The following is a 23295-nucleotide window of genomic DNA, read 5'->3' as shown; positions in this document are numbered from 1 at the left end:
GTGCCCGAGTGGACAGTGGTTACCACGGATGCCAGCCTCTCCAGCTGGGGAGCGGTCTGTCTGTGGAAATCTGTGCAGGGGCATTGGTCCCACGAAGAATCTCAGTGGTTGAATCAATCGTCTGGAGACCAGAGCCATGGTGTTTAGCGTTATGAGCTTTCCTTCTACTCCTCCAGAGGAGGTCTGGTCAGGGTACTGACCAACAATGCGACCACAGTGGGCTTATGTCAATCGCCAAGGAGGAACCAAAAGCCAACCAGTGGCGGTGGAAGCTCAACAGCTGATCAGCTAGCGGAGCAGCCTCTGTTCAGCATTGCGGCGTCTCTCATAGCTGGCATCGACAACATTCAGGCAGACTTTCTCAGTCATCACTTGTCTCGATCCCGGGGAGTGGGAGTTGGCAGACGAGGGCCTTTCAGCTCATATGCGACACGTGGGGTATACCCAGCATGGATCTGATGGCAACATTCCGGAATGCCAAAGTCCCGTGCTTCTTCGGTCGCCGCAGGGAGACAGGAGCGGAAGGAATAGATGCTCTGGTTCTTCCCTGGCCAACCAATGTCCTGCTGTATGTTGTTTCTGCCTTGGCCTCTGATCTGCAAAGTGCTCAGGCGAATAGAACTCCACCCAGCAGAGGTAATCCTCGTAGCTCCAGAGTGGCCGAGGCATCCATGGTTTGCGGATCTGGTCAATCTAGCGGTGGCAGGGCCCCTACGTTTTTTGGAATCTCCGGACCTTCTACATCAAGGGCCCGTCTGTTGGAAGAGGCCGATCACTTTTGTCTAGCGGCATGGCTTTTGAGAGGCAGTGGCCTGAGGGGCAAAAGGTTATTCTGACACGGTAGTGGCTAGGCTTTTGAGCTCGCATAAAAATGTCCACCTCCCTCACTTATGTCCGAGTGTGGAAAGTCTTTGAATCTAGGTGCGTAGAACGTGAGGTTGTTCCTACCCGGGCATCAGTGTTGGATATTTTGTGTTTCCTACAAGCCAGACTATCCAATGGCTTATCGTGTAGCTCCCTGAGAGCGCAGGTGGCAGCTCTTGGTTGTCTGTGCAGTTCAATACAGGGAGTAGTGTTAGCTGCGCATCTGGATGTGACTCGTTTCCTTAGGGGGGCGAAGCACTTTCGTCCCTCGGTCAGACACCCTTGCCTTTCCTGGAGCCTGAACTTGGTTCTCTTAGCCCTGTTTGCTGCGTGCTTTGAGCCTCTAAAAAGGGCGACGCTGAAAGATCTCATGTTAAAGTTGATTTTTCTTGTAGCTATCACATCTGCTTTGTAGAGTGTCGGAGCTTCAGGCGTTATATAGAGGCGCAATCCATATATATTCCACACATTAAGAAAGGTGGAAGGAAGGCAAAACGATTACCGTCATGGTTAAAAGGTGAGGTGAAAGAGGCTATTTTAGCCAAAACAAATCCTTCAAAAATTGAAAGAAGGATCCATCTGAAGAAAATAGGATAAAACATAAGCATTGTCAAGTTAAGTGTAAAACATTGATAAGACAGGCGAAGAGAGGATTTGAATTGAAGTTGGCCAGAGAGGCAAAAACTCATAATAAAAACTTTTAAAAATATATCCGAAGCAAGAAACCTGTGATGGAGTCGGTTGGACCATTTGATGACAGAGGGGTTAAAGGGGCTCTTAGGAAAGATAAGGCCATTGCAGAAAGACTAAATTAATTCTTTGCTTCTGTGTTTACTAATGAGAATGTTGGGGAGATACAGTTCCGGAGATGGTTTCAGGGTGATGAGTCAGACGAACTGAATGAAATCACTGTGAAACCTGGAAGATGTAGTAGACCAGATTAACAAACTAGAGTAGCAAATCACCTGGACCGGATGGTATGCATCCTAGGGTACTGAAGGAACTCAAAAATGAAATTTCTGATCTGTTAGTTAAAATTTGTAACCTATCATTAAAATCATCCATTGTACCTGAAGACTGGAGGGTGGCCAATGTAACCCCAATATTTAAAAAAGACTCCAGGGGTAATCTGGGTAACTATAGACCAGTGAGCCTGACTTCAGTGCTGGGAAAAATAGTGGAAACTATTCTCAAGATCAAAATCATAGAGCATATAGAAAGACATGGTTTAATGGAACACAGTCAACATGGATTTTCCCAAGGGAAGTCTTGCCTAACAAATCTGCTTCATTTTTTTGAAGGGGTCAATAAACATGTGGATAGGTGAACCAGTAGATGTAGTGTATTTGGATTTTCAGAAGGCGTTTGACAAAGTCCCTCATGAGAGGCTTCTAAGAAAACTAAAAAGTCATAGGATAGGAGGCTATGTCCTTTTGTGGATTACAAACTGGTTAAAAGACAGGAAACAAGAGTATGATTAAATGGTCAATTTTCTCAGGGAAAAGGGTAAACAGTGGAGTGCCTCAGGGATCTGTACTTGGACCGGTGCTTTTTAATATATATATAAATGATCTGGAAAGGAATACGACGAGTGAGGTTATCAAATTTGCGGATGATACAAAATTATTCAGAGTAGTTAAATCACAAGCGGATTGTGATACATTACAGGAGGACCTTGCAAACTGGAAGATTGGGCATCCAAATGGCAGATGAAATTTAATGTGGACAAGTGCAAGATGTTGCATATAGGGGGAACATAACCCTTGCTGCAGTTACACGATGTTAGGTTCCATGTTTGGAGTTACTACCCAGGAAAAAGATCTAGGCATCATAGTGGATAATACTTTAAAATCGTTGGCTCAGTGTGCTGCAGCAGTCAAAAAAGCAAACAATGTTAGGAATTATTAGGAAGGGAATGGTTAATAAAACGGAAAATGTCATAATGCCTCTATATCGCTCCATGGTGAGACCGCACCTGGAATACTGTGTACAATTCTGGTCGTTGCATCTCAAAAAAATATAGTTGCGATGGAGACGGTAAAGGAAGGGCAACCAAAACGATAAAGGGGATGGAACAGCTCCCCTATGAGGAAAGGCTGAAGAGGTTGGGGCTGTTCAGCTTGGAGAAGAGATGGCTGAGGGGGGGATATGATAGAGGTTTTTAAGATCATGAGAGATCTTGAACGAGTAGATGTGCATCGGTTATTTACACTTTCAAATAATAGAAGGACTAGGGGGCATTCCATGAAGTTAGCAAGTAGCACGTTTAAGACTAATTGGAGAAAATTATTTTTCACACAATAAAGCTCTGGAATTTGTTGCCAGAGGATGTGGTTAGTGCAGTTAGTGTAGCCGGGTTCAGAAAAGGTTTGGGTAAGTTCTTGGAGGAGAAGTCCATTAACGACTATTAATCAAATTTACTTAGGGAATAGCCACTGCTATTAATTGCATCAGTAGCATGGGATCTTCTTAGTTTTTGGGTAATTGCCAGGTTCTTGTGGCCTGGTTTGGCCTCTGTTGGAAACATGATGCTGGGCTTGATGGACCCTTGGTCTGACCCAGCATGGCAATTTCTTATGTTCTTATCCTGTAGAGTACCTTTCTTGAGAATTTCTGATTCTGGAGTTTCTTTAAGGATGGTTCCTTCTTTTCTTCCAAAGGTAGTTTCCTCCATTCATTTGAATCAATCGGTGGAGCTCCCATCCTTTCCAGACCTGGACTGGTCGGATCCCCTTTCAAGATACTTAAGGAAGCTGGATGTTCGCAGGGCTTTAGGTTATGAACGCTTTTCGTATGTCCGATCATCTTTTTGTGCTGTGGAGTGGTCCAAAAAGAGGTAATATGGCATATAAGACTACGATAGCCCGCTGGCTGAAAGAGGCTATAAGTTCAGCATATTTGCTGTGTGGTAGACCCCGACCGGTTGGACTTCGTGCCCATTCTACCCGTTCGCAGGCAGCGTCTTGGGCGGAATGCCAAAAGTCTCGCCACGAGATTTGCAGGGCGGCTACATGGAAGTCTTTATACACCTTCGCGAGGCATTACAGACTGGATGTCCAGACCCTGGGTTCTGAGAGATTTAGAGAAGGTGTGCTCCGAGCGGGCCTCTCCAGGTCCCACTCCAGATAAGAAAGCTTTGATACATCCCAGGAGTCTGGACTGATCCGGGTACATACAGGGAAAGGAAAATTGGTTCTTACCTGATAATTTTCGTTCCTGTAGTACCACGGATCAGTCCAGAGTCCTGCCCGTTTTATGCATAGAGGTAACAGTCCGCTCGTTCAGCATTTGTTTATTTCGGATCTGCAGATCAATTTTGTTCACAGTGTTCAACGGGTTCTGTTCCCATTTGGGTTTAGTGAGCCAGTTCGGATATATAGTTCGGATATATAGGGTTTTAAACCATTCTGCTTTGATACTGAAAATACTGACGGACTGTAGGTGGCACCTTAGAATATAGGGCAGAGCCTGTTAAAACTTCTCTGTCTCCATCTGCTAGAGGGGAGGCAAAACCCAGGAGTCTGGACTGATCTGTGGTACTACAGGAATGAAAATTATCAGGTAAGAACTAATTTTCCTTTCTGCGTTTTCCTTGAAATAGATTTTGCCAATATGTAAGCCAGGTGAGTTCTGATGCCTTTAAAATTGTTGCTTGCACTCTTACTTTTTCTTTCAAAAATGATATGCCAAAAACATGGAAGAGATTTATATTTCATTAATAATCTGTGTGCTTTGCATCTTTTAATTCATTTTTTTAATGTTGAAAATACAGTGAACTAAGGGAAAGGTGCACTGAAAATGCCAAACAGTTCCCTTACAAAGATGACAGGCTTCAGTAGGACCCCCACACGCAATTAGCAAATATTATACTTTGTTACACAGCTATAATTGACAGCATGTATTCAGCGCTTATAATCTGTATCGAACGTACCAAAAATGCAGAAGAATCAGATTTCTGTGCACATGCAAGCTTAGAGCCCAGGAAGGGTCTGTTATTAATGGCCCAAAGGACCGCTCCACAGAGCGCACACTCTCAGATCTATTCTTGGAAATCTGAGTAAATAAACTTTCTAAGTTTTAGTGCATTTTAGATTATTATCGGAATAGTCAGTTTTTGCTGTGACCATAGTAAATTAGGTTTGCAAAGCCCCATGCAATTGGCAGTTGTGTTGGGGTGGCATTGACTTCACTTGTTAATCAAAATGGGGTTCCTGGATTTATGTCTTGCTCTTTGTAAGATTTCTCATTTCATGATAAATCTGGTACAAAGTAGAAGATTTTAAAATAGTTTTACAAGGAGCATTTAGTGTTTATAATATAGTACATGAAAACATGGCGCTAGCACAGGGCACCTCTGAGGGAGTAGTAGGGTTTGTAGAGCTAAGTAATTGTGTAGATGGGCAGACAAAATGGGCTGTATGCTATTTTTCTGCCATCAAGTTTCTATGAACATGTTTTGTTAGGTAAATGTCATGGTGCTCTAATTAAACTATATTAAAATCATGTGCATAGCTTCGAATCACCAGTACAGACTGTGCTAACGGTGAAGACCGTACCTTGAATACTGTGTACAATTCTAGTCACCACATCTCAAAAAAGATATAGTTGCAATGGAGAAGGTACAGAGAAGGGCGACCAAAATGATAAAGGGGATGGAACAGCTCTCCTACGAGGAAAGGCTGAAGAGGTTAGGGCTGTTCAGCTTGGAGAAGAGACGACTGAGGGGGGGATATGATAGAGGTGTTTAAAATCATGAGAGGTCTAGAACAGGTAAATGTGAATCAGTTAGTACTTTTACGAATAATAGAAGGACTAGGGGACACTCCATGAACTTAGTATGTAGCACATTTAAAACTAATCGGAGAAAATTCTTTTTCATTCAATGCACAATTAAACTCTGGAATTTTTTGCCAGAGGATATGGTTAGTGCAGTTAGTGTAGCTGGGTTTAAAAAAGGTTTGGATAAGTTCTTGGAGGAGAAGTCCATTACCAGCTAATCAAGTGGATTTAAAAAATAGCCACTGCTATTACTACCATCAGTAGCATGGGATATACTTAGTTTTTGGGTACTTGCCAGGTACTTGTAGCCTGGATTGGCCACTATTGGAAACCGGATGCTGGGCTTGATGGATCCTTGGTCTGACCCAGTATGGCATGTTCTTATGTTAAAGGTCTTGGAATTCTGCTGCAACAGTCCTTCAACATTTGACCATTTTCAGTAAGGATGCAAAGAGTTGAAAACTGATATCAGGAATTGGTGGTCATCTAGAAAAGAAAAGTCAGAATGAATGATATCAATGCAAATTGGACCATAGTCGGAAAGTTGTCTCCCAGGCTTACACTCTCCAATGTTTTTGTTTTTTTTTTCTTTTTTTCTAGCAAAGCAGTGTATAGAGAAGAGCCTTTTGCTACTCAAGTTTTTGCCTCCAAGAGAACACGTGAGAAGTCTCTCTTCTGATAACTCTGAAGCTCCAGAGGTCAACGACCACCTGCGATACTATGAAAATGGGTTTCGGAGGAGGAGCTCAATAAAAGAAGCAGATTTTCAGGCATCAAACTCTCCAACTGAAAGTGTTTACCCCTCTTCTCCAGGGAAGGCTCAAGTGGTGGATTCTGCCCCAAAGAGAAAGGAAGCAGATTCACCCCAAGCGGACCGCTCTCTTACACTTCAGAGCAGCAAGCTCCTGGAGAATTCAGTTTCTCAGCCAGAAGAATCTACCTCGCCACCTCCCACCCCAACTCGCAAACCATTCAACCGTGGTAGGCTGAGGTTGCTTTCATTTAGGTCAATTGAAGAAACGAAGCTGGCACCTTCCGTGAAGGAGAGATATCCCATCCTGAAAAACATCTTGGACTTTATCAAGGATCCATCGTTTTCCCATGAAAGGTGAGCAGGGAGAAAGCTGGTTTGACATTTGTGTTTGTGTTTAGGTTTCCTAAATGACGTTGGTCCTGTCAGAACCTGCAAAGGACCTAGTTTTCTTTTTTTTTTTTTTCCAGGACCAGTATGGTTTCTGGAACTGTGCCCTGCTGAGCTGAACAGACACACATACACACTCACCGTGTCCTCTGAAGTAAATTGTACACAAACTGTACTTCAGACCTTTGCTTTCCATTCTTGTTTGGTTGCTAACTGTGGATTCATGTTAAGTGGGGGGAGGGGGGAGCAATTTTCAGAGTTCCTCCTATCAGGAGGAGAGAAGGGAGACAGTTCTCAGATTTCCCAGGCTGCTTGCACTACTTTGTACCCACAGACCTGTCACACTGTGCCTACTTTTACCCGCAGTGAAGGGTGGTGGGGTGCAGTTCTCAAAAAGCATTTTTCTGTGCACAGAGTTAACCCAGGTAAAATCTTTTGAAAATTGCCTTCATAACACTCTCCGTCTGTTCTTATTCTTGTGTGCTGTGTTTCTGGTTTTTTGCTGCATCTTTTCTAGCAGAAGGAAACAGGAGAGAAGGAAGAATATTGCTATGTTGTGTAGTACAGTTGGGTAAATGGAGGCACAGGGCTTCAAGTGTCAGCGCCAAGAGGCCCTAAACTAGAATAATGGTGCACACTGCACAATAAAAGGAAAGAAAGAGAGCTCTTGATCCACATCATAAATAGGTGAAGGAGGTAGAATAAATATAAAATATATATTAACTTATTAGGAAAACAGAGACTTGCAAAACCGTTGACAGTAAACCAAACTTACAGATGTATTAACTTCATCATACAGACTTGTTTGCTGTGGATCGTAAGTGTAGTGACTCGTCTCAGAATTAACAGAGTGCCAGAGAGAGGATATTCAACCTAGTTTCTCAGGTTATAAATCATGGTTTCCTAGAGTGTAGCCAGATGGACTCAGGACAGATGGGTTGTGCTCCCCTGCCAGCAGATGGAGACAGTCAGGTTTCAAAGCTGACGTCACCCTAGATACAACCCTTCAGTGTTTCTCCGTCTCCAGCAAATGTAGATATGCTTTTCCTATGGGGATCGCTGTACCTTTTGGAAGAAGAAAATTCTACTTTTAAATTGGAGAAAAGATTAAGTCCCGCTCTCCTGTGGTGATACCTAAAAGTCCCTCCCCAGTTGAGAATTCCTAAAGTAATTTACGAGATCCCTCAGAGGTGGGCCTTGGTCCGGTAGCCAGTTCCCGGCATGGACTTTGCTGCTTAAGCAGCTGAAAGGCAGTAGGTGCAGGAAGCCAAGCATGGTGGTGACAGCCAAAGCCCTCTCCCCCCGCAGGCGGAGACAGTCTCTGTACTCAGCTGGTAAGCGCTGAGCCTAGGCAAGTTTAAAAAAAAAAAAAAAAAAGGAAGAAGATTTACATTCAGAGAAGAGTTTCGGCAAGACTTCCTTTGGTCTCCTTGCTCGGCGTGCCATAACAACGTCATTCCTGATTGCATTGGGGCATAGGGAAGTGGGCTTACGAGCGGGTTGAGCTGCCCCTCCCCCTGGTGGGCTAGGCCCTGCTTTAAGCTTGGTCGGCACACCACGTGGGAGGCAGTGGTGGTGCCATCTTCCGCGTGTTTTTGTGTCTTGTATTGCCCACCATAGGACGTTGGTTGCGCAGTGCATTGGCTCTGTGCATGCATCGCGTGCATAACATCTTGTGCGTACTTGCTCGCACAATAAAGTAAGTGCAGGATACAGGAAAAGCCGGCACATGGGCTGTGCGTGCGCCTCGCCTATGCGCTCAAAATTTGTGTGCATAAATTTAAGTGCAAGCCGAGTGAATGCACAGTTACCGCCGCCAATGGCGCCAGCAGCCAAGAAACATAAGCACCTTTCTCTCTGCGCTGCTTGTCATATCAAGGCTTCGCAGCCTGACCTGGATTTCAACTTGTCAGCACTGTGAGGAATCCCAAGGGGATTTGGCCTCCCCAGACTTCGCTGAGCCCAGCTCCTCCCATTCAGCTGATGGATTGCCAGCCTTAACTGGAAGTACTCTGGATCTGAGTAACCCCTTGGCTAGTTCTTCCATGGAAGAGGGAAACTTGGCTAGGCCCACCCCAGTTCCCCCTGGGCTAGGCATGGACCCAGGGGCCTTTACTTGGATGGATTTTCTTTCCAGGGATTACAGGCCTTTATACAGGCACAGGCTACTTCCTCGCTTGCCCCTGTTCAGACGGAACCCCAGCCAGCCCCCTCTCCCTCTCCCATTCCTGTTGGCAGACCTCGAGCCATGCCCCGCCTGACCAAGGGTATCCCTAGTGGGGACCCTGCTGGCACAGACGAAAAGCAAGATTCTGTGGAAGAAGGGGAAATTCCCCCGGGATTAGAACCGTATCAAACCATGTTACGGTTCTTTCCTTGCACAAAGCTGGCCTTGGTTTTGCAGACCCTGAAAATGCTGGGAGTTCCTGGTGTGGAATCTAACAGAACCAAAGAAGAATCCCATTCTGATTTCCTTGCACAAAGCCTCTTGCTACTTCCCAGTACTGGAAGCCATCCAGGAATTGATTGACCTGGAATGGGATGGTCCAAAAGCAAGTTTTAAAGAGGGCCCGGGCGTTAAAAGCTCTATACCAGCTGGGTCCATCACTGAGAGAGCATTTGTGTTTCCCTAAAATGGATGCACTGGTCTGCACTGTCTCTAAGTGAACAACTGTCCCAGTGGAGGGCAGAACAGCCTTAAAGGATGAGCACAATAGACGGTTGAAGTCTATCCTTAAACAAGCCTTTGACTTAGTAGCAATGACCTTACAGATTACTTCTTGTTGTGGCGCCTATTTTTCTCTCAGGAGATGGATGACTCGGGGTGAACCCCAGAGCAGCTATGGAACCCGCCGCCTTTTTAGCAAACGTGGGCTCGAATTTAATCCATACTTCAGCCAGAGGAGTGGCCTTGGCGGTAGCGGCCAGAAGACAGCTATGGCTGCGGAATTGGTCAGCCGATGCAATCTCCAAAGATAACCCTACAAAGATGCCCTTTAAAGGATCGCTCCTATTCGGAAACGAATTGGAAAAACTGGCCAGTAAATGGGGCGAATCTCCAGTCCTTTGGCTACCGAAAGATAAGAGGAAGCAGTTGCAGCGCCCCTCACCTATGAGGGGCCAGTCCAGGGGCTCTCAACATTTTCACCCCTACAGAAACTTGACATTTCAGAGGTCTCAGCTCTTTGAAAGAACTCAGTCCTTTCATAGTCGACAGCCCAAGAGAGGGGCAGGTTCGGGTTCAGGATCATCCCGAACCTCCCAATGAAATTTTACCGACCCACCTTCAGAACAAGGAGATAGGGGGTCAACTGGCTCTTAGCAAAGGTGGGTTGAGATCAATTTGGGCAAGTGGGTACTGGAAGTCATAAAGAAGGATATGGATTGGAATTTCGTAGAACTCCTCGGGACGCATTCATGATGTCTCCCTGCCAGTCCCAGCACAAAAAGCAGGCAGTGGTGATTACTCTTTTAAGGCTCCTCAGGATGAGAGCTGTAATCCCAGTACTCTCCAGGACAGTATGGGGCAGTATTCCATCTATTTCATCGTACCCAAGAAGGAAGGTTCCTTTCGCCCCATCCTGGACCTCTATTGTCAACCATCACCTACGAGTGAGTCATTTCTGCATGGAAATCTTACGCTCCATGATAATGGCCATACAATCCCGAAAGTTCCTAACCTCCCTGGACTTATCCGAGGCCTACCTACATATTCCAATCTGTCAAGAACACCAATGCTTTTTATGCTTTGCTATACATGGGTCACCATTATCAGTTCCGTGCACTGCCCTTTGAACTAGCCTCCACCTCAAGAACATGTTCCAAGATTACAGTGGTCATGGCAGCAGCGTTGAGAAGAGAAGGAATCTTGTTACACCTGTCCTTGAACAATTGGTTGATTCAGGCCAAATCCATGGAAGAAAGTGTCTGGGTGACCAACAGGGTGACTTCCTTTCTTCAGGAACGCAGTTGGGTAGTAAATCTGGACAAGAGCAGTCTCAAGCCTTCCCAGTCTGAGTATCTGAGAGTCCGGTTCAACACCACGCAGGGCACCTTCTTCCTCCCGACTACACAGATATGGAAGTTGATATCCCAGGTGCGTCAGTTGATGAACACAATATGCCCAATGGTGTGGAGCTATCTTCAAGTTCTTGGTTTGATGGCGGCAACCTTGGAAGTAGTGACATGGGCGAGAGCACACAAGTGTCCATTTTAACACTTCCTGCTGTCACTTTGGAACCCACTGTCTCAGGACTATTCAATTCTGCTCCACCTCAAGTGGTGATTGCAGAAGGCTCATCTGAGCAAGGGGGGTGCCCTATCCTCCTTGAACTGACTGGTTCCTACAATGGACGCGAGTCTCTGGGGCTGGGGAGCTCACTGTCAGGAACTCACGGCCCAGGGACATTGGATTGAAGAAGAGGCCCTCTGGAACATCAAAGGCCTGGCAGCCCGGGCAGTGAAGCTGGCATGCTTGCAATTCAGCCACAGATTCCAGGAACAAGCGGTCCGCATAATGTCGAACAACGCAACAATGGTAGCCTACATCAACTGCCAAGGAGGAACCAAGAGCCAGCAGGTGTCTCAGGAGGTAGATCTCCTTATGGAATGGGCGTAAATACATCCATAAACTATCTCGGCATCACAATCTCAGGAAAAGGCAACGTCAGAGCAGACTTTCTAAGCAGGGAGAGTCTGGATCCAGAAGAGTGGCTGTTGTCGGCCGAAGCCTTTCAACTTATAGTAGATCGCTGGCACCTCCCATCCATCAACCTGCTGGCCGCATCTCACAATGTAAAGGTTCCCCAATTCTTAATTAACAGAAGAGAACCATGATCCCTGGGGATCGTAGCTTTTGTTCTGACCTGGCTGGAAGAAGAGATGCTATATGCCTTCCCTCCATGGCCCCTGCTGGACAGGATCATTTGCAGAATCGAGCACCACACGGGATTAGTCCTACTAGTAGCTCCAGATTGGCCCAGGCGTCCGTGGTATGCGGACATTCAGAGACTCCTGTTGGAGACTGCCCCTGTGCCTTCCACTGCACAAGGACCTATTTCAGCAGGGACTGGTCCTTCATGAGGATCCGATTGGATTCTGACTTACGGTTTGGCCCTTGAGAGGGCTTGCCTGATGATGTGAGGATATTCTGGAGTAATAATTGCTATCTTACTCCGTGCTTGGAAGTTGTCTACGTCCCTAGCGTATGTGCGGGTCTGGAGAGTATTTGAGGCCTGGTGCGAGGAACGCGGTTCCCCTCCCCCCCCCCCCCCCCTTGGGTGGTCAAAATCCTGCTTATTCTGGAATTTTTGCAGGACAACTTGAATAAATGTTTGTCCCTTAACTCCTTGAAGGTGCAGATAGTGGCTGTCTCCTGTTTCAGGGACGAGGTGAACGAAACCTCCCTGTCGGCTCACCTGGAAATGGCCTGTTTTCTGAAAGGGGTGAAGCATCTTCGGCCACTTCTATGGCGGCCAGTTCCTTTTTGGAATCTTAATCTAATATTGGAATGTTTGGCAGGGCCCTCCCTTTGGCCACTGCAAGGTCTTTCCTTGTGTTTATTAACCTTAAAAACGGTGTTTCTGGTGGTTATATGCTCGCTGCATTGCATCTGTGAACTGCAGGCATTGACGTGTCGGAAACGGTTCCTCCGGATGACTCCAGGAGTGTTAAGCTTTGTACCGTTCCATCCTTCTTGCCCAAGGTAGTCTCGGAGTTTCATTTGAATCAGTTCATTTTGTTTCCATGGGATGCGGAGGAATACCGCCTCCTCAGTCGTTTGAATATCGGTAGACTTTTGGTGCGGTATCTGAACGTTTCACAACTGGCCTGAAAGGCGGGACCGCATGTTTGTCCTTCACAGTGGAAGGAAGCAGGGCGAACCAGCTTCACGGGCTATCATAGCTTGCTGGATTAAGGAGGTGGTCACGGGAGCCTATGTGGAGGCAGGAAAACCATCACCTTCTCAGGTTAAAGCTCATTCTACCAGGTCTCAGGCAGTTTCATGGGCGGAAGTTAGATTGCTGTCCCCCACTGATATCTCCGGAGCAGCGACGTGGTCCTCCTTGCACACCTTCTCTAAGTTCTATCGCCTGGACGTACAGGCCCAAGAAGACGCAGCCTTTGCAAGCGCAGTGTTAACCAGACCGCAGGCAGCCTCCCGCCCCGATCAGGAGTATCTTTTGTACATCCCATTGGTCCTGAGTCCATCTGGCTACACGCTAGGAAATGGAGAAATTACTTACCTAATAATTTCGTTTTCCTTAGTGTAGACAGGTGGACGCAGCATCCCGCCCCTGGCTGCCCAAGAACAGTACCAAGGATTCACCCGTGGAGTGGTTATAGATTCCAAGAGATTACGGGTAAGCAGGCATCCAGTCCCTAGAACATGGTATCTGTAATCTTACTGGGGTTCAGTGTGTGTTTGGTTGAGTATAGTTATGGTTATCCATTTTAATCGTTTTTTCAATAGTATGTCCACAATGACTTCTGAAGAGAATACTGAAGGGCTGAGGTCACTGCAGGGGTATATCTAGGGTGAAGTCAGCTTTGAAACCTGACTCCGTTTCCATCTGCTAGCAGAGGAGCACAACCCTTTGGTCCTGAGTCCATCTGTCTGCACTAAGGAAAACGAAATTATCAGGTAAGTAATTTCTCCATTTGGCCCTGCTATCGCCAATCATGCTTTCCTTGGAAGTAATCTCCTAAGAAGCTAGAATGTAGACCAAGAAGTATATTAGCCCTTATCTTTAAACATGAAGTGATATCAGAAGCTTGTTGACTTTTCTTACTCATTTTGTCCTGTACTATGTTTTGTTTCTTTGCCTGTTTCTTAGTGTTTTGCAGGTCCTGGCATTGCGAAAGGCCCAGGCTCGGAGCATCCTGAAGGTCCTGCACACAGTACACCAGTGCTTGAAGTCCCTTGCCCAGCCTCACTGCTTCCAGCCACCATGTGTGGTCTTCCTGCTGGAGCTTCTCGCCTGCCAAAAAGACTTCACCAAGTAGGTGTCTGTATTAGGAAGGGCAGAATGGGAACTGCTTGCTTAGTACATGTGGTCTGCAAGTATTCACTGTTTAGAGAATTTGGGTCTTTTGCCTTTTAGCTAAATATAAGTTGTTAGCACATAAGGTAAACTGACTGTTGGCCGAGTTTCTGGGACAAAATCCTGAGCAAAATTCAGTCCATATAGCAAGTCGCTCCCTTTGGTTGTAGGTGAGGAAGAAATTGCACTTTATGTTGAAATATTCTTATTGGGTGGCATTTTCCAAATATTTTTATAACATTACTAATTTGCAGCATATTATTACAAAATATTAGACTAGAACTACAGTATGTAATTCTTGTAGTCCATGATTTGCAGAAAACATTGGAAAAATGCTGCATTAGTGTGTAAAAGCTGTGTTGAGGTTTGATTTGGTCTTCAAGAGTAGATATATCAGACTACACCTTTTTCTTTGCTTATTTTTCCTTTAATTATCTTTTAGTTTGATCTGGCTCTGTTCTTCTGATTCTGTAGTGATGTTTGGATAAAATAGCCATTTCTGAGTGTTGACTCTGCCTAGATGAGCTAGAATCAATTGTGCCTGCAGGGTTGAGGACCTGGTTCCGTAATTACTGACTTCTCTTCTGCAAATTTAGTGACTTGTGTTTCATGGTGGCATCTAGGTGCACAGAAAACATTAACTATTCCTCCTCCTGGCAAAACTTGCTTAGTTCTTTTAGCTGTTATGTTACTACTTAGTGTCACTGATGTTCATAGCACAGTACAAGACATGGAAGCTAACAAAATGAGCAAGGTATGGAAGCTTTCAGATCCTTATCATAAAAAGCTGAAGTATGAACGCGTTGGCTACCAAGCAATGTAGTTTGCCTAATAGGGGAGAAACAAGCTCCCTATGAAATACGGTGTTGTGGGGGTTGAATTTCAGCATGCCACTCAGCAGTGACTTGACCAGTTGTGTTAGTTGGCCAAGTTTAGGAGAATTTTTAGCCACAACCTAGCTTGCTAGGTATAACACATCCAGAGATGGTCAGCTAAACTCAGCCGGCTAGGGTTGAAAATTCATCCTAGCTAGCTAAATCCCCCTTCCGTCCTGACCAAACCACACCAGTCCAGAGTCCTGCCCTTTCCTTTCGGAAGACCGCTGGCAGTTTCATGTAAATATTCTCAGAATGTTCCATCCCCAGCTTGAAAATAAGGAGCTAAGTCTTTTAGCTTGGTTACAGGCTATACTGAATGTCTGCGGGTAGCACAGTAAAGCTTTTCTTCTTTGTCTCCATCTGCTTAATGTAATTATTTGATAGCTCTTGGTAGGTTGAGAGGGTTTTTGTCCACTTTTCTTTCTTTCTGATAAATTTATTTATTTATTTTTTTTTAATTTCTCAAGCTATTTTGGACACCTGGAAGGTTGTGGAGTAGTGCTGCACAGAGAGATTCGGGAATCCTACTACCAGCTTGTGCTGCTTCTGGTCAGTGCTGTAAAGGGATTCAGTAGCATTAATGACAGGTGGGTGCTCTGTAGTGGTAATGCCATGCCAGCCTTTCCTATCAGCACTGCTTCACCATATTAGAGCGGCAGATCCTTCCTAAGGCAGGGGTCTGCAACCTTTCAGAATAGAAGAACCATGTCACATTTTTTTCTTTGTTTAAAATATATAGAGAGCTGCATTCCTGTTGACATTAGGATACTTATATAAATCGCCTCTACCCCCTCTCCGCCTCCCCCCATCCATGCAGTCACTCTTTCTTTCAATCTCCCCCACTCTCTCTCAACTCCCCAGCCTCACAGCCTCCACGCTCTCAGTCCCCAGTAGTCACTTTCTCTTTCTCAATTCTATCTTTTAACTAGCTGTCATTCCCTGTACGTACCCGGATCAGTCCAGGCCGTGGGTTGAGCCTCCTGTCCAGCAGATGGAGACAGACCAAAACTGAAAGGGTATCCTATATGAGGACAGAGCCTACCCTACACCCCTTCAGTATCTGTCTGTCTCCAGCAGATGCAGGCAGCTGAACCTGCGGCTCCCTTCATTTTCTCAATTTCTTTCTACCTGTGAGATTGTTCCTTCTCCTGTGTTGTTGTCTATCAGATCAAGCAAGTATTACCTTATTTCTTTTTTTTTAATTTAAAGTGTTTTTATTGAGACAGGTAAACAAACACAGTACAAGCAGTACTATTATCAACATAACAGTCATACATAGAAACTGCAATAAAGAATAATAGAAATCTTCAACATCTGTCTCAGAGTGAATTATTAAACCCCACAATCTCCCCCCAACCCTCCACCCCCTCCCCACCCCTCCCCTTCCCATTCTACCTACATTCATCTGTTAGGTGTGTATGTTGCAATTAGCACTACATAGTAAACCTAGAACTGAAGCAGGTGGGAAATATAAAGTAAACGATAGGTGATGTACTCTTGCATTTGGTACATTAAAAAGAACAAATGTCGGTGCCTAAAACTAACGGCCAGATGTCCATACACAGACCGATCTAAGCAAAAAGCCAGGCAATCTAATGTAAGGAAGGAATCAGGGTATGTGCATCTGCCAGGTGTGATACGGCTGCCAGATTTTTTGGTATGACCCAAGTGTATTATGTTTGTGTGCAGTAATCTTGGCCAAGACGCAGAGCCTGGCCAGAGTATCTAAGTATTACCTTATTTCTGTACAAAAAAAAAAAAAGGTAAAAGATTCAAAAGTCCTGCTTTGGGAGACAGCTCTGTCTCCCTGCTTGTCTGCTGGGGCGATACTGGTGGTCCACTCACTCCCCCTCCTTGCCTGTGCTGCCTTACAGGATTTAACAGGGAAGCTCAATTCCCCTGCCTTCATTTAAGTTTACAAAAAAAAAAGGGCAAGAGACATGCGAATTCAGCACCTTTTGTGCACGGATAGCAGCACAGCAGGGTTCATTCTCCTGCCTCTGCTGCTGGGGCAGCACAGCTCAGCTGATTCTCCCTCCCCTGGCTTTTCTAACCTGCCTTCATGTCGGGATCCAGTGGCTGTCTAGCCTGGGGGAGCCTGCAATTTGGCTGTCCCGCGACAGGCTCTGCTCTCACTGTTTGCCTGGAGGGGAGGGCCCCCCCGCGGCTGCAACTAAATCGACGGCCCGGGCTCGTCCCCCCAAACGCGTGGCTAGGCTGTCCTCTTCTCAGAAAACCACGGAAACGGCAGCCATTTTGGGGGCGGGTCTTTCTTCAAACTCCTGTCTGTAGGGCTCAGGAGAGCCAGATTTAACTGTTTCACCGCCGGATTTAAGCCCAGTTAGAGCCCTGGAGGGGGATTTTGATCCTTCTCCCTCTTCCCCCTCCCCCTCCCCCCCTCCGTGCCCGGGAAATCCAGACCTTGTTTTTTCACAGAATTTGTGCTGTTAATGCACAAATCATATCTAGCTAGTTTGCAGGAATAGGATGACCCTTCGCCAGGTCCCTCCCTAGCCAAGATCCCTCGGGTGCCTGCTCCGCAGCCCCTTCCCGTTCCGTATGTGCAGGGCTCGATCAGGATCAGGGTGGTGCCGGGCCCTTCGGCCCCCCCCCCCCCCCCACAGTCTGCTGCGGTCCCTGATCCCAATCAGGATCTGACTTTCTCCCGGGTCCTCCGCTCGAGGGTGATGACCCGCGTGTTCTCCGTTTTTTCCAAAGGGAAGAGCTGGATCCCCTCATTCCCTTTATTTTGCAGGAACTGGGAATTGATGTGCCACATGACGATACTGTTTCAGCCGCTATGCCAGCTAACGTGGACCCAGTTCTGGCGGGACGTAGGGCTCCTCCACGTACGATCCTGTTCCATCCTATGCACAAGCTGCTGCTCCTTCGGGAATGGGAGTCCCCCGAGGCGGGGCTCCGAGTAGGGAGAGCAATGGACAAGCTCTATCCCCTCCCTGATGAATGCCTTTACATGCTTAAAGTTCCCAAGGTGGATTCTTCAGTCTCCGCTGTCACCAAGCACACCACCATCCCAGTGGTGGGAGCCACAGCATTGAAAGATGTTCAGGACCGCAAACTTGAGCTTTATCTCAAGTGCATCTTTGAAGTCTTGGCCTTAGGAGTCCGGGCGACAATCTGCAGCAGTCTCGTGCAGCGGGCAAGCCTCAGGTGGGTTCAACAATTGCTCAGCACCCAGGACCTCCCATCTGCAGAAGCGAAGCAGGCAGAAAGGCTAGAGGTGGCAGTGGCGTATGGGGCTGATGCCCTTTATTATTTGCTCCGAGTACAGGCCAAGGCTATGGATTCTGCGGTGTCAGCCAGACGCCTCCTCTGGCTCCGCAATTGGGCGGCGGATTCCTCTTCCAAGTCGCAGTTGGGCACACTTCCTTTCAAGGGTAAGTTGCTTTTTGGTGAAGACCTTGAACATCTTATTAAATCCTTGGGAGACAACAAGGTTCATAAGCTGCCAGAGGACCGCTCAAAACAGTCCAAGTCTTTCTTCCCTTTGCGCTCTCTTTTTCGGGGGCAACGGCGATATAATAGCAGAGCGCTGGGATCTTTTCCGAGAGGTACCTCCTCCAGATCCCAGTCCTGGTCTCATTCCTTTCGTGGCTGCCGTTCCTTCTGGGATGGCAACCAACAGCACTCCACTACCAAGTCCTTGCCCCAATGAGATGCGGCCGGCCCATTCCTCTGTTCCAAACTTAGGTGGACGACTGTCCCTGTTTCTCAAGGAGAATGGGTCAAGATTACTGCTGATCAGTGGGTCCTAGAGGTGATAGAGAAAGGTTACACAGAATTAGCTCGGGACCTACAGGACCTTCACATAATTTCTCCCTGCGGCAGCCGGAAGCAGCCAGCAGTCGACCAGACCCTGGGCAGGCTACAAGCGCTCTGTGCCATAGTTCCAGTCCCGGTGGAGGAACAAGGGTTTGGCCAGTATTCCTTCTACTTCGTCGTTCCCAAAAAGGATGGGTCCTTCCGGTCGATCTTGGATCTCAAGAGAGTCAACCGGGCTCTCAGGGTTCCCCATTTTCGAATGGAGACCCTGAGGGCTGTGATTGCGGCGGTTCGCGCAAGCGAATTTCTGGCTTTGCTCGACTTAATGAAGGCTTATCTGCACATACCGATACGCCACGACCATCAGAAGTATCTCAGGTTCAATATTCTGGGACAACACTTCCAGTTCCGGGTGCTCCCATTCAGCCTCGCCACAGTGCCACGCACTTTTACCAAGGTCATGGTGGTAGTGGCGGCCACTCTCCGTCGGGAAGGACTTCTGGTCCACCCTTACCTGGACGATTGGCTCATCCGGGCCAAGTTGGAGACTCTCTGCAGGGTGGTGGTCGACAGAGTCTTGGCCTTCCTGACCTCACTTGGGTGGATAATCAACTTTTCCAAAAGCAGTCTACAGCCATCCCAGATCCTAGAATTTCTGGGAACACGATTCGACACCCGAGTCGGAAAGGCGTTCCTCCCAGACGCTCGGGCGCTCAAACTCATGGAGCAAGTGCGCAATTTTCTCTCGCTCTCACTACCCATGGCCTGGGATTATGTTCAGGTCCTGGGGTCCATGGCTTCCACTATCGATCTGGTTCCTTGGGCTTTTGTGCATATGCGCCCGTTACAGAAAGCTTTGCTGTCCCGCTGGAAGCCGGTGTCTGAGCAGTTTCGGACGGTTCTTCCTCTTTCAGACTCTACTATTGCAGACATGCAGTGATGGCTCTCGCTCGCTCACCTCCTGAAGAGGATGCCCTTACAGACTCCTCCATGGATCATTGTGATGACGGATGCCAGTCTATCCGGCTGGGGTGCAGTTTGTCAGACTCAGGCCATGCAGGGACGCGGGTCCCCAGCTCAATCCCGCTGGCACATCAATCACCTGGAAGCCCGAGCGGTTTGCCTGGCACTCAAGGTCTTTCTCCCTCTAATCCGTCGCAAGGCGGTGCGGGTGCTCTCAGACAATGCCACCACGGTAGCCTATATGAATCAGCAGGGGGATACCAGAAGTCGCCTGGTGGCTCTGGAAGCCAGCAAGTTCCTCGCCTGGGTGGAATGGCACCTGGATTGTCTGGCAGCTTCTCACATTGCGGGGAAGGAGAATGTTCAAGTCGACTTCTTCAGTCGTCAATGTCTAGATCCCGGAGAGTGGGAATTGTCCGGAGCGATGGATCTCATTGTCCGCGGTGGGGTCCCCCCCATGTCGACGTGATGGCTACTCTGGATACTGCAAAAGCTCCCAGATTCTTCAGCCGCAGACGGGAACGCTGCTCCAAAGGAGTGGATGCCCTGGTCCTTCCATGGTCTCACGACGTTCTCCTGTACATGTTTCCCCCTTGGTCTCTGGTGGGAAAAGTAATCGGAAGAGTAGAACTTCATCGGGGTCCCGTCATTCTTGTGGCACCCGAGTGGCCCCACAGATCATGGTATGCGGATCTGGTGAACCTCATGACAGACGGTACTCTTCGCCTCGGCTACCTTCCACGTATTCTCCGGCAGGGTCCTGTATTTTTCGACCAGGCGGATCGCTTCTGTCTAGCGGCCTGGCTTTTGAATGAGGCGACTAAGAAAGAAAGGATATAAAGAAGTAGTTATATCCACCCTGTTGTGGGCCCGTAGGCCTTCCACATCTCTTGCTTATGTTTGGGTTTGGAGAGTTTTTGAAAATGTGTGTGCCATGTCCGGAGTGCCGGCGCGCAAGGCTTCGGTATCCCAGGTCCTCTCCTTTCTCCAGAATGGCCTTTCCAAAGGTTTGTCTTTCAACTCCTTAAGGGTGCAGGTTTCCGCCCTCAGGTCCCTCTTGGGTAGCATCGATGGTTGCACTTTGGCGGCTCATCTGGATGTCGTTCGTTTCTTCAAGGGTGCGAAGCATTTGAATCCGCCCGTCTGGGCTACCTGTTCCTCATGGAGTCTTAACCTGGTGCTTAGGGTCCTTTGTGAGGTTCCCTTTGAACCCCTCAGGCAGGCCACGCTTAAGGATCTAACTCTTAAGGCAGTTTTTCTCGTGTCTATTTGCTCCGCCAGGAGGGTTTCAGAGCTTCAAGCGTTGTCCTGTAAGGAACCTTTTCACCGTTTTTCAGATTGCGGGGTCTCACTCAAGACTGTTCTGTCATTCTTGCCAAAGGTTGTGTCTTCCTATCACCTCTATCAGTCAGTGGAGCTCCCGGCTTTTTCTTCCAAAGAAATTGCGGACCAGTCTGGTGGTAACATCCGACACCTGGATGTCAAATGAGTTTTACTGCGATATCGCCAGGTTACAAATGAGTTTCGAGTCTCGGATCATCTATTTGTCTTATGGAGTGGTCCAAATAGGGGAAACAAGGCTTCTAAGGCTACGATTGCTCGCTGGTTAAAGGAGGTGATTGCATCGGCGTATATCTGTCAGGGCCGGACGGTTCCGGAGGGCTTGAAGGCCCACTCGTTGCGTTCTCAGGCTACTTCTTGGGCGGAGAGTCAGTCGGTCTCTCCGCAGGAAATATGCAGAGCAGCTACTTGGAAGTCTCTGCATACTTTTGCTCGTCATTATCACCTCGATGTGCAGGCGCCAGTTTTTGGCTCCTTCAGGTGGCAGGTGCTTCGAGCGGGACCCTGTTTAGGGAAGCTTTGGTACATCCCACAGTCTGGACTGATCTGGGTATATACAGAGAAAGGAAAATTGGTTCTTACCTGCTAATTTTCATTCCTGTAGTACCATGGATCAGTCCAGACTCCCTCCTGTGTACTGTCTGTTAAGTCCGTTCGAAGTTCTTTTCTTTACAGTTTATTGGATACCTCGACTTCCTATCATAACTTTAGGCACCGGAAGCATCTACTAGATGAATGTGGATATACAGAGTTTTGAATTGTTCAATTTATCAGTTCTTTATTGCTTGCTTGATCTTATACTGGTTATCTTTATCTTTTATCTGCTTTGACAATGTTTATACTGAAGGGATGCAGGGTAGGCTCTGTCCTGATATAGGATACCCTTTCGGTTTTTGTCTGTCTCCATCTGCTGGACTGATACGTGGTACTACAGGAATGAAAATTTTCCTCTCTTAATCCTCCTTATTCCCAGCAGTTACATGCTCTCTCGATTCCCCCACACTCATCCCCATTGGTCACTTTCTCTTGTTCTCTTCAATCCCACCTTATCCTTTGCAATCACTGTCTCTTGTTTCTTCCCCAGCAGTCACACACACACACTCACACTCCTTTCATCCCACAGTCTCTCAAAACCAACCCCCCATCCCAAGTAGTCTCTCTCTATGCTCACCCTATTCCCACTGGCACTGCCTTTTTTTTCTTCAGTCTGCATTGTGTGCAGATGCCTCTATGATGGAGCCACATTCAGGTCTTCAAAGAGCTACAGGTTGTAGACCACTGTCCTAGGGGGTTTCAGCTAGGGGAAATTTGACCCAGTATTGCTTAGTGTCACTACATTTTTTTCCCCCCAATTAAAAAAAAAAGTTAAGTATTTTTGATAGATTTAATCCTATTATGGTTTCATAACCTCCAGATTCCAGTTAGAGAGCAGCTTTTAGAGGTCAGAGGTAAAACTGCTCAGCTGGGAACTCGAGCTTGTTAAACTTATAGCCCACTTAATTGTAGATAAAAATAAACCCAAAGCAAAGCACCCTAACCAAGGTGCAGCAATAACATAAAATAATCATAACACACAACAATATTTATTTATTTATTTTATATACCGACATTCGATCGAGATATCACATCGGTTTCCAGATAACTAAAGGAATAGGGTGGTAACAGCCCTATTTTACATTATAACATGATAATAAATAGATATAAGAATATTTTACATTATAACATGGTAATAAATATAAACAAAACACAGTATAATATATAATATAAATATAAACAAAACACAATATAAACAAAACACAGTAAATACGTTACAACAAAAACACAACTATTCAGCATAAACCATAAATAAAATCTACCAATCAAATCACACTCAAATATATAATCGCAAAACCCTAGCCTACAACAGATCTTCCCCTTTCACCTCAAAGAATCTTGACACACAATGGGAAAGGGCAAATTGTTCCCTAATCACAGGCCATTGCATCCAAAAGCATGCTTACAGGTGCAGTTCAGTCTGGCTTTTCATAATGAGGGCATTGCTAACAGAGCACTTTCGGGCCGATAACAGTAAAGTCTTTGGGAGACCAGTGCGAGCACAGACCACTCTCCTGTGCACGCGATTCACTATTCAAATTAGGTTCGGCGGTAAAAACAGGCAAAAGGAGGCGCTAGGGACACTAGCGCATCCCTAGCGCCTCCTTTTGGACCGGAGCGGCAGCTGTCAGCGGGTTTGACAGCAGACACTCAATTTTGCCGGCGTCGGTTCTCGAGCCCGCTGACAGCCACGGGCTCGGAAACCGGACGCCGGCAAAATTGAGCATCCAGTTTTCGACCCGACAGCTGCAGGCTGACTTCAAATTTTTTTATTTTTTTTTATTTTTTTTACTTTTGGATATTAAGTCGGAGGCTGCACAGAAAAGCAGTTTTTACTGCTTTTCTGTGCACTTTCCCGGTGCCCGAAGAAATTAGCGCCTACCTTTGGGTAGGCGCTAATTTCTGAAAG

General features: G+C 46.8%; 1 protein-coding gene across 1 annotated transcript in view; it reads left to right on the top strand.

Annotated features, from left to right (window-relative positions):
* The window catches only part of ZZEF1 (zinc finger ZZ-type and EF-hand domain containing 1), a 335589-nt gene that overhangs the window by 156723 nt on the left and 155571 nt on the right, over nucleotides 1-23295 (top strand). Inside the window, 3 exon segments of the mRNA XM_029612069.1 lie at nucleotides 6244-6751; nucleotides 13621-13785; nucleotides 15173-15292. Of these exon segments, the coding sequence (XP_029467929.1) occupies nucleotides 6244-6751; nucleotides 13621-13785; nucleotides 15173-15292 (793 nt within the window).

The sequence above is a fragment of the Rhinatrema bivittatum genome, chromosome 8 (genome assembly GCF_901001135.1).
Source record: "Rhinatrema bivittatum chromosome 8, aRhiBiv1.1, whole genome shotgun sequence".
NCBI lineage: Eukaryota > Metazoa > Chordata > Amphibia > Gymnophiona > Rhinatrematidae > Rhinatrema > Rhinatrema bivittatum.
Note: the sequence above shows the minus strand (reverse complement) of the source record. Positions and strands in the feature narration are given on the sequence as shown.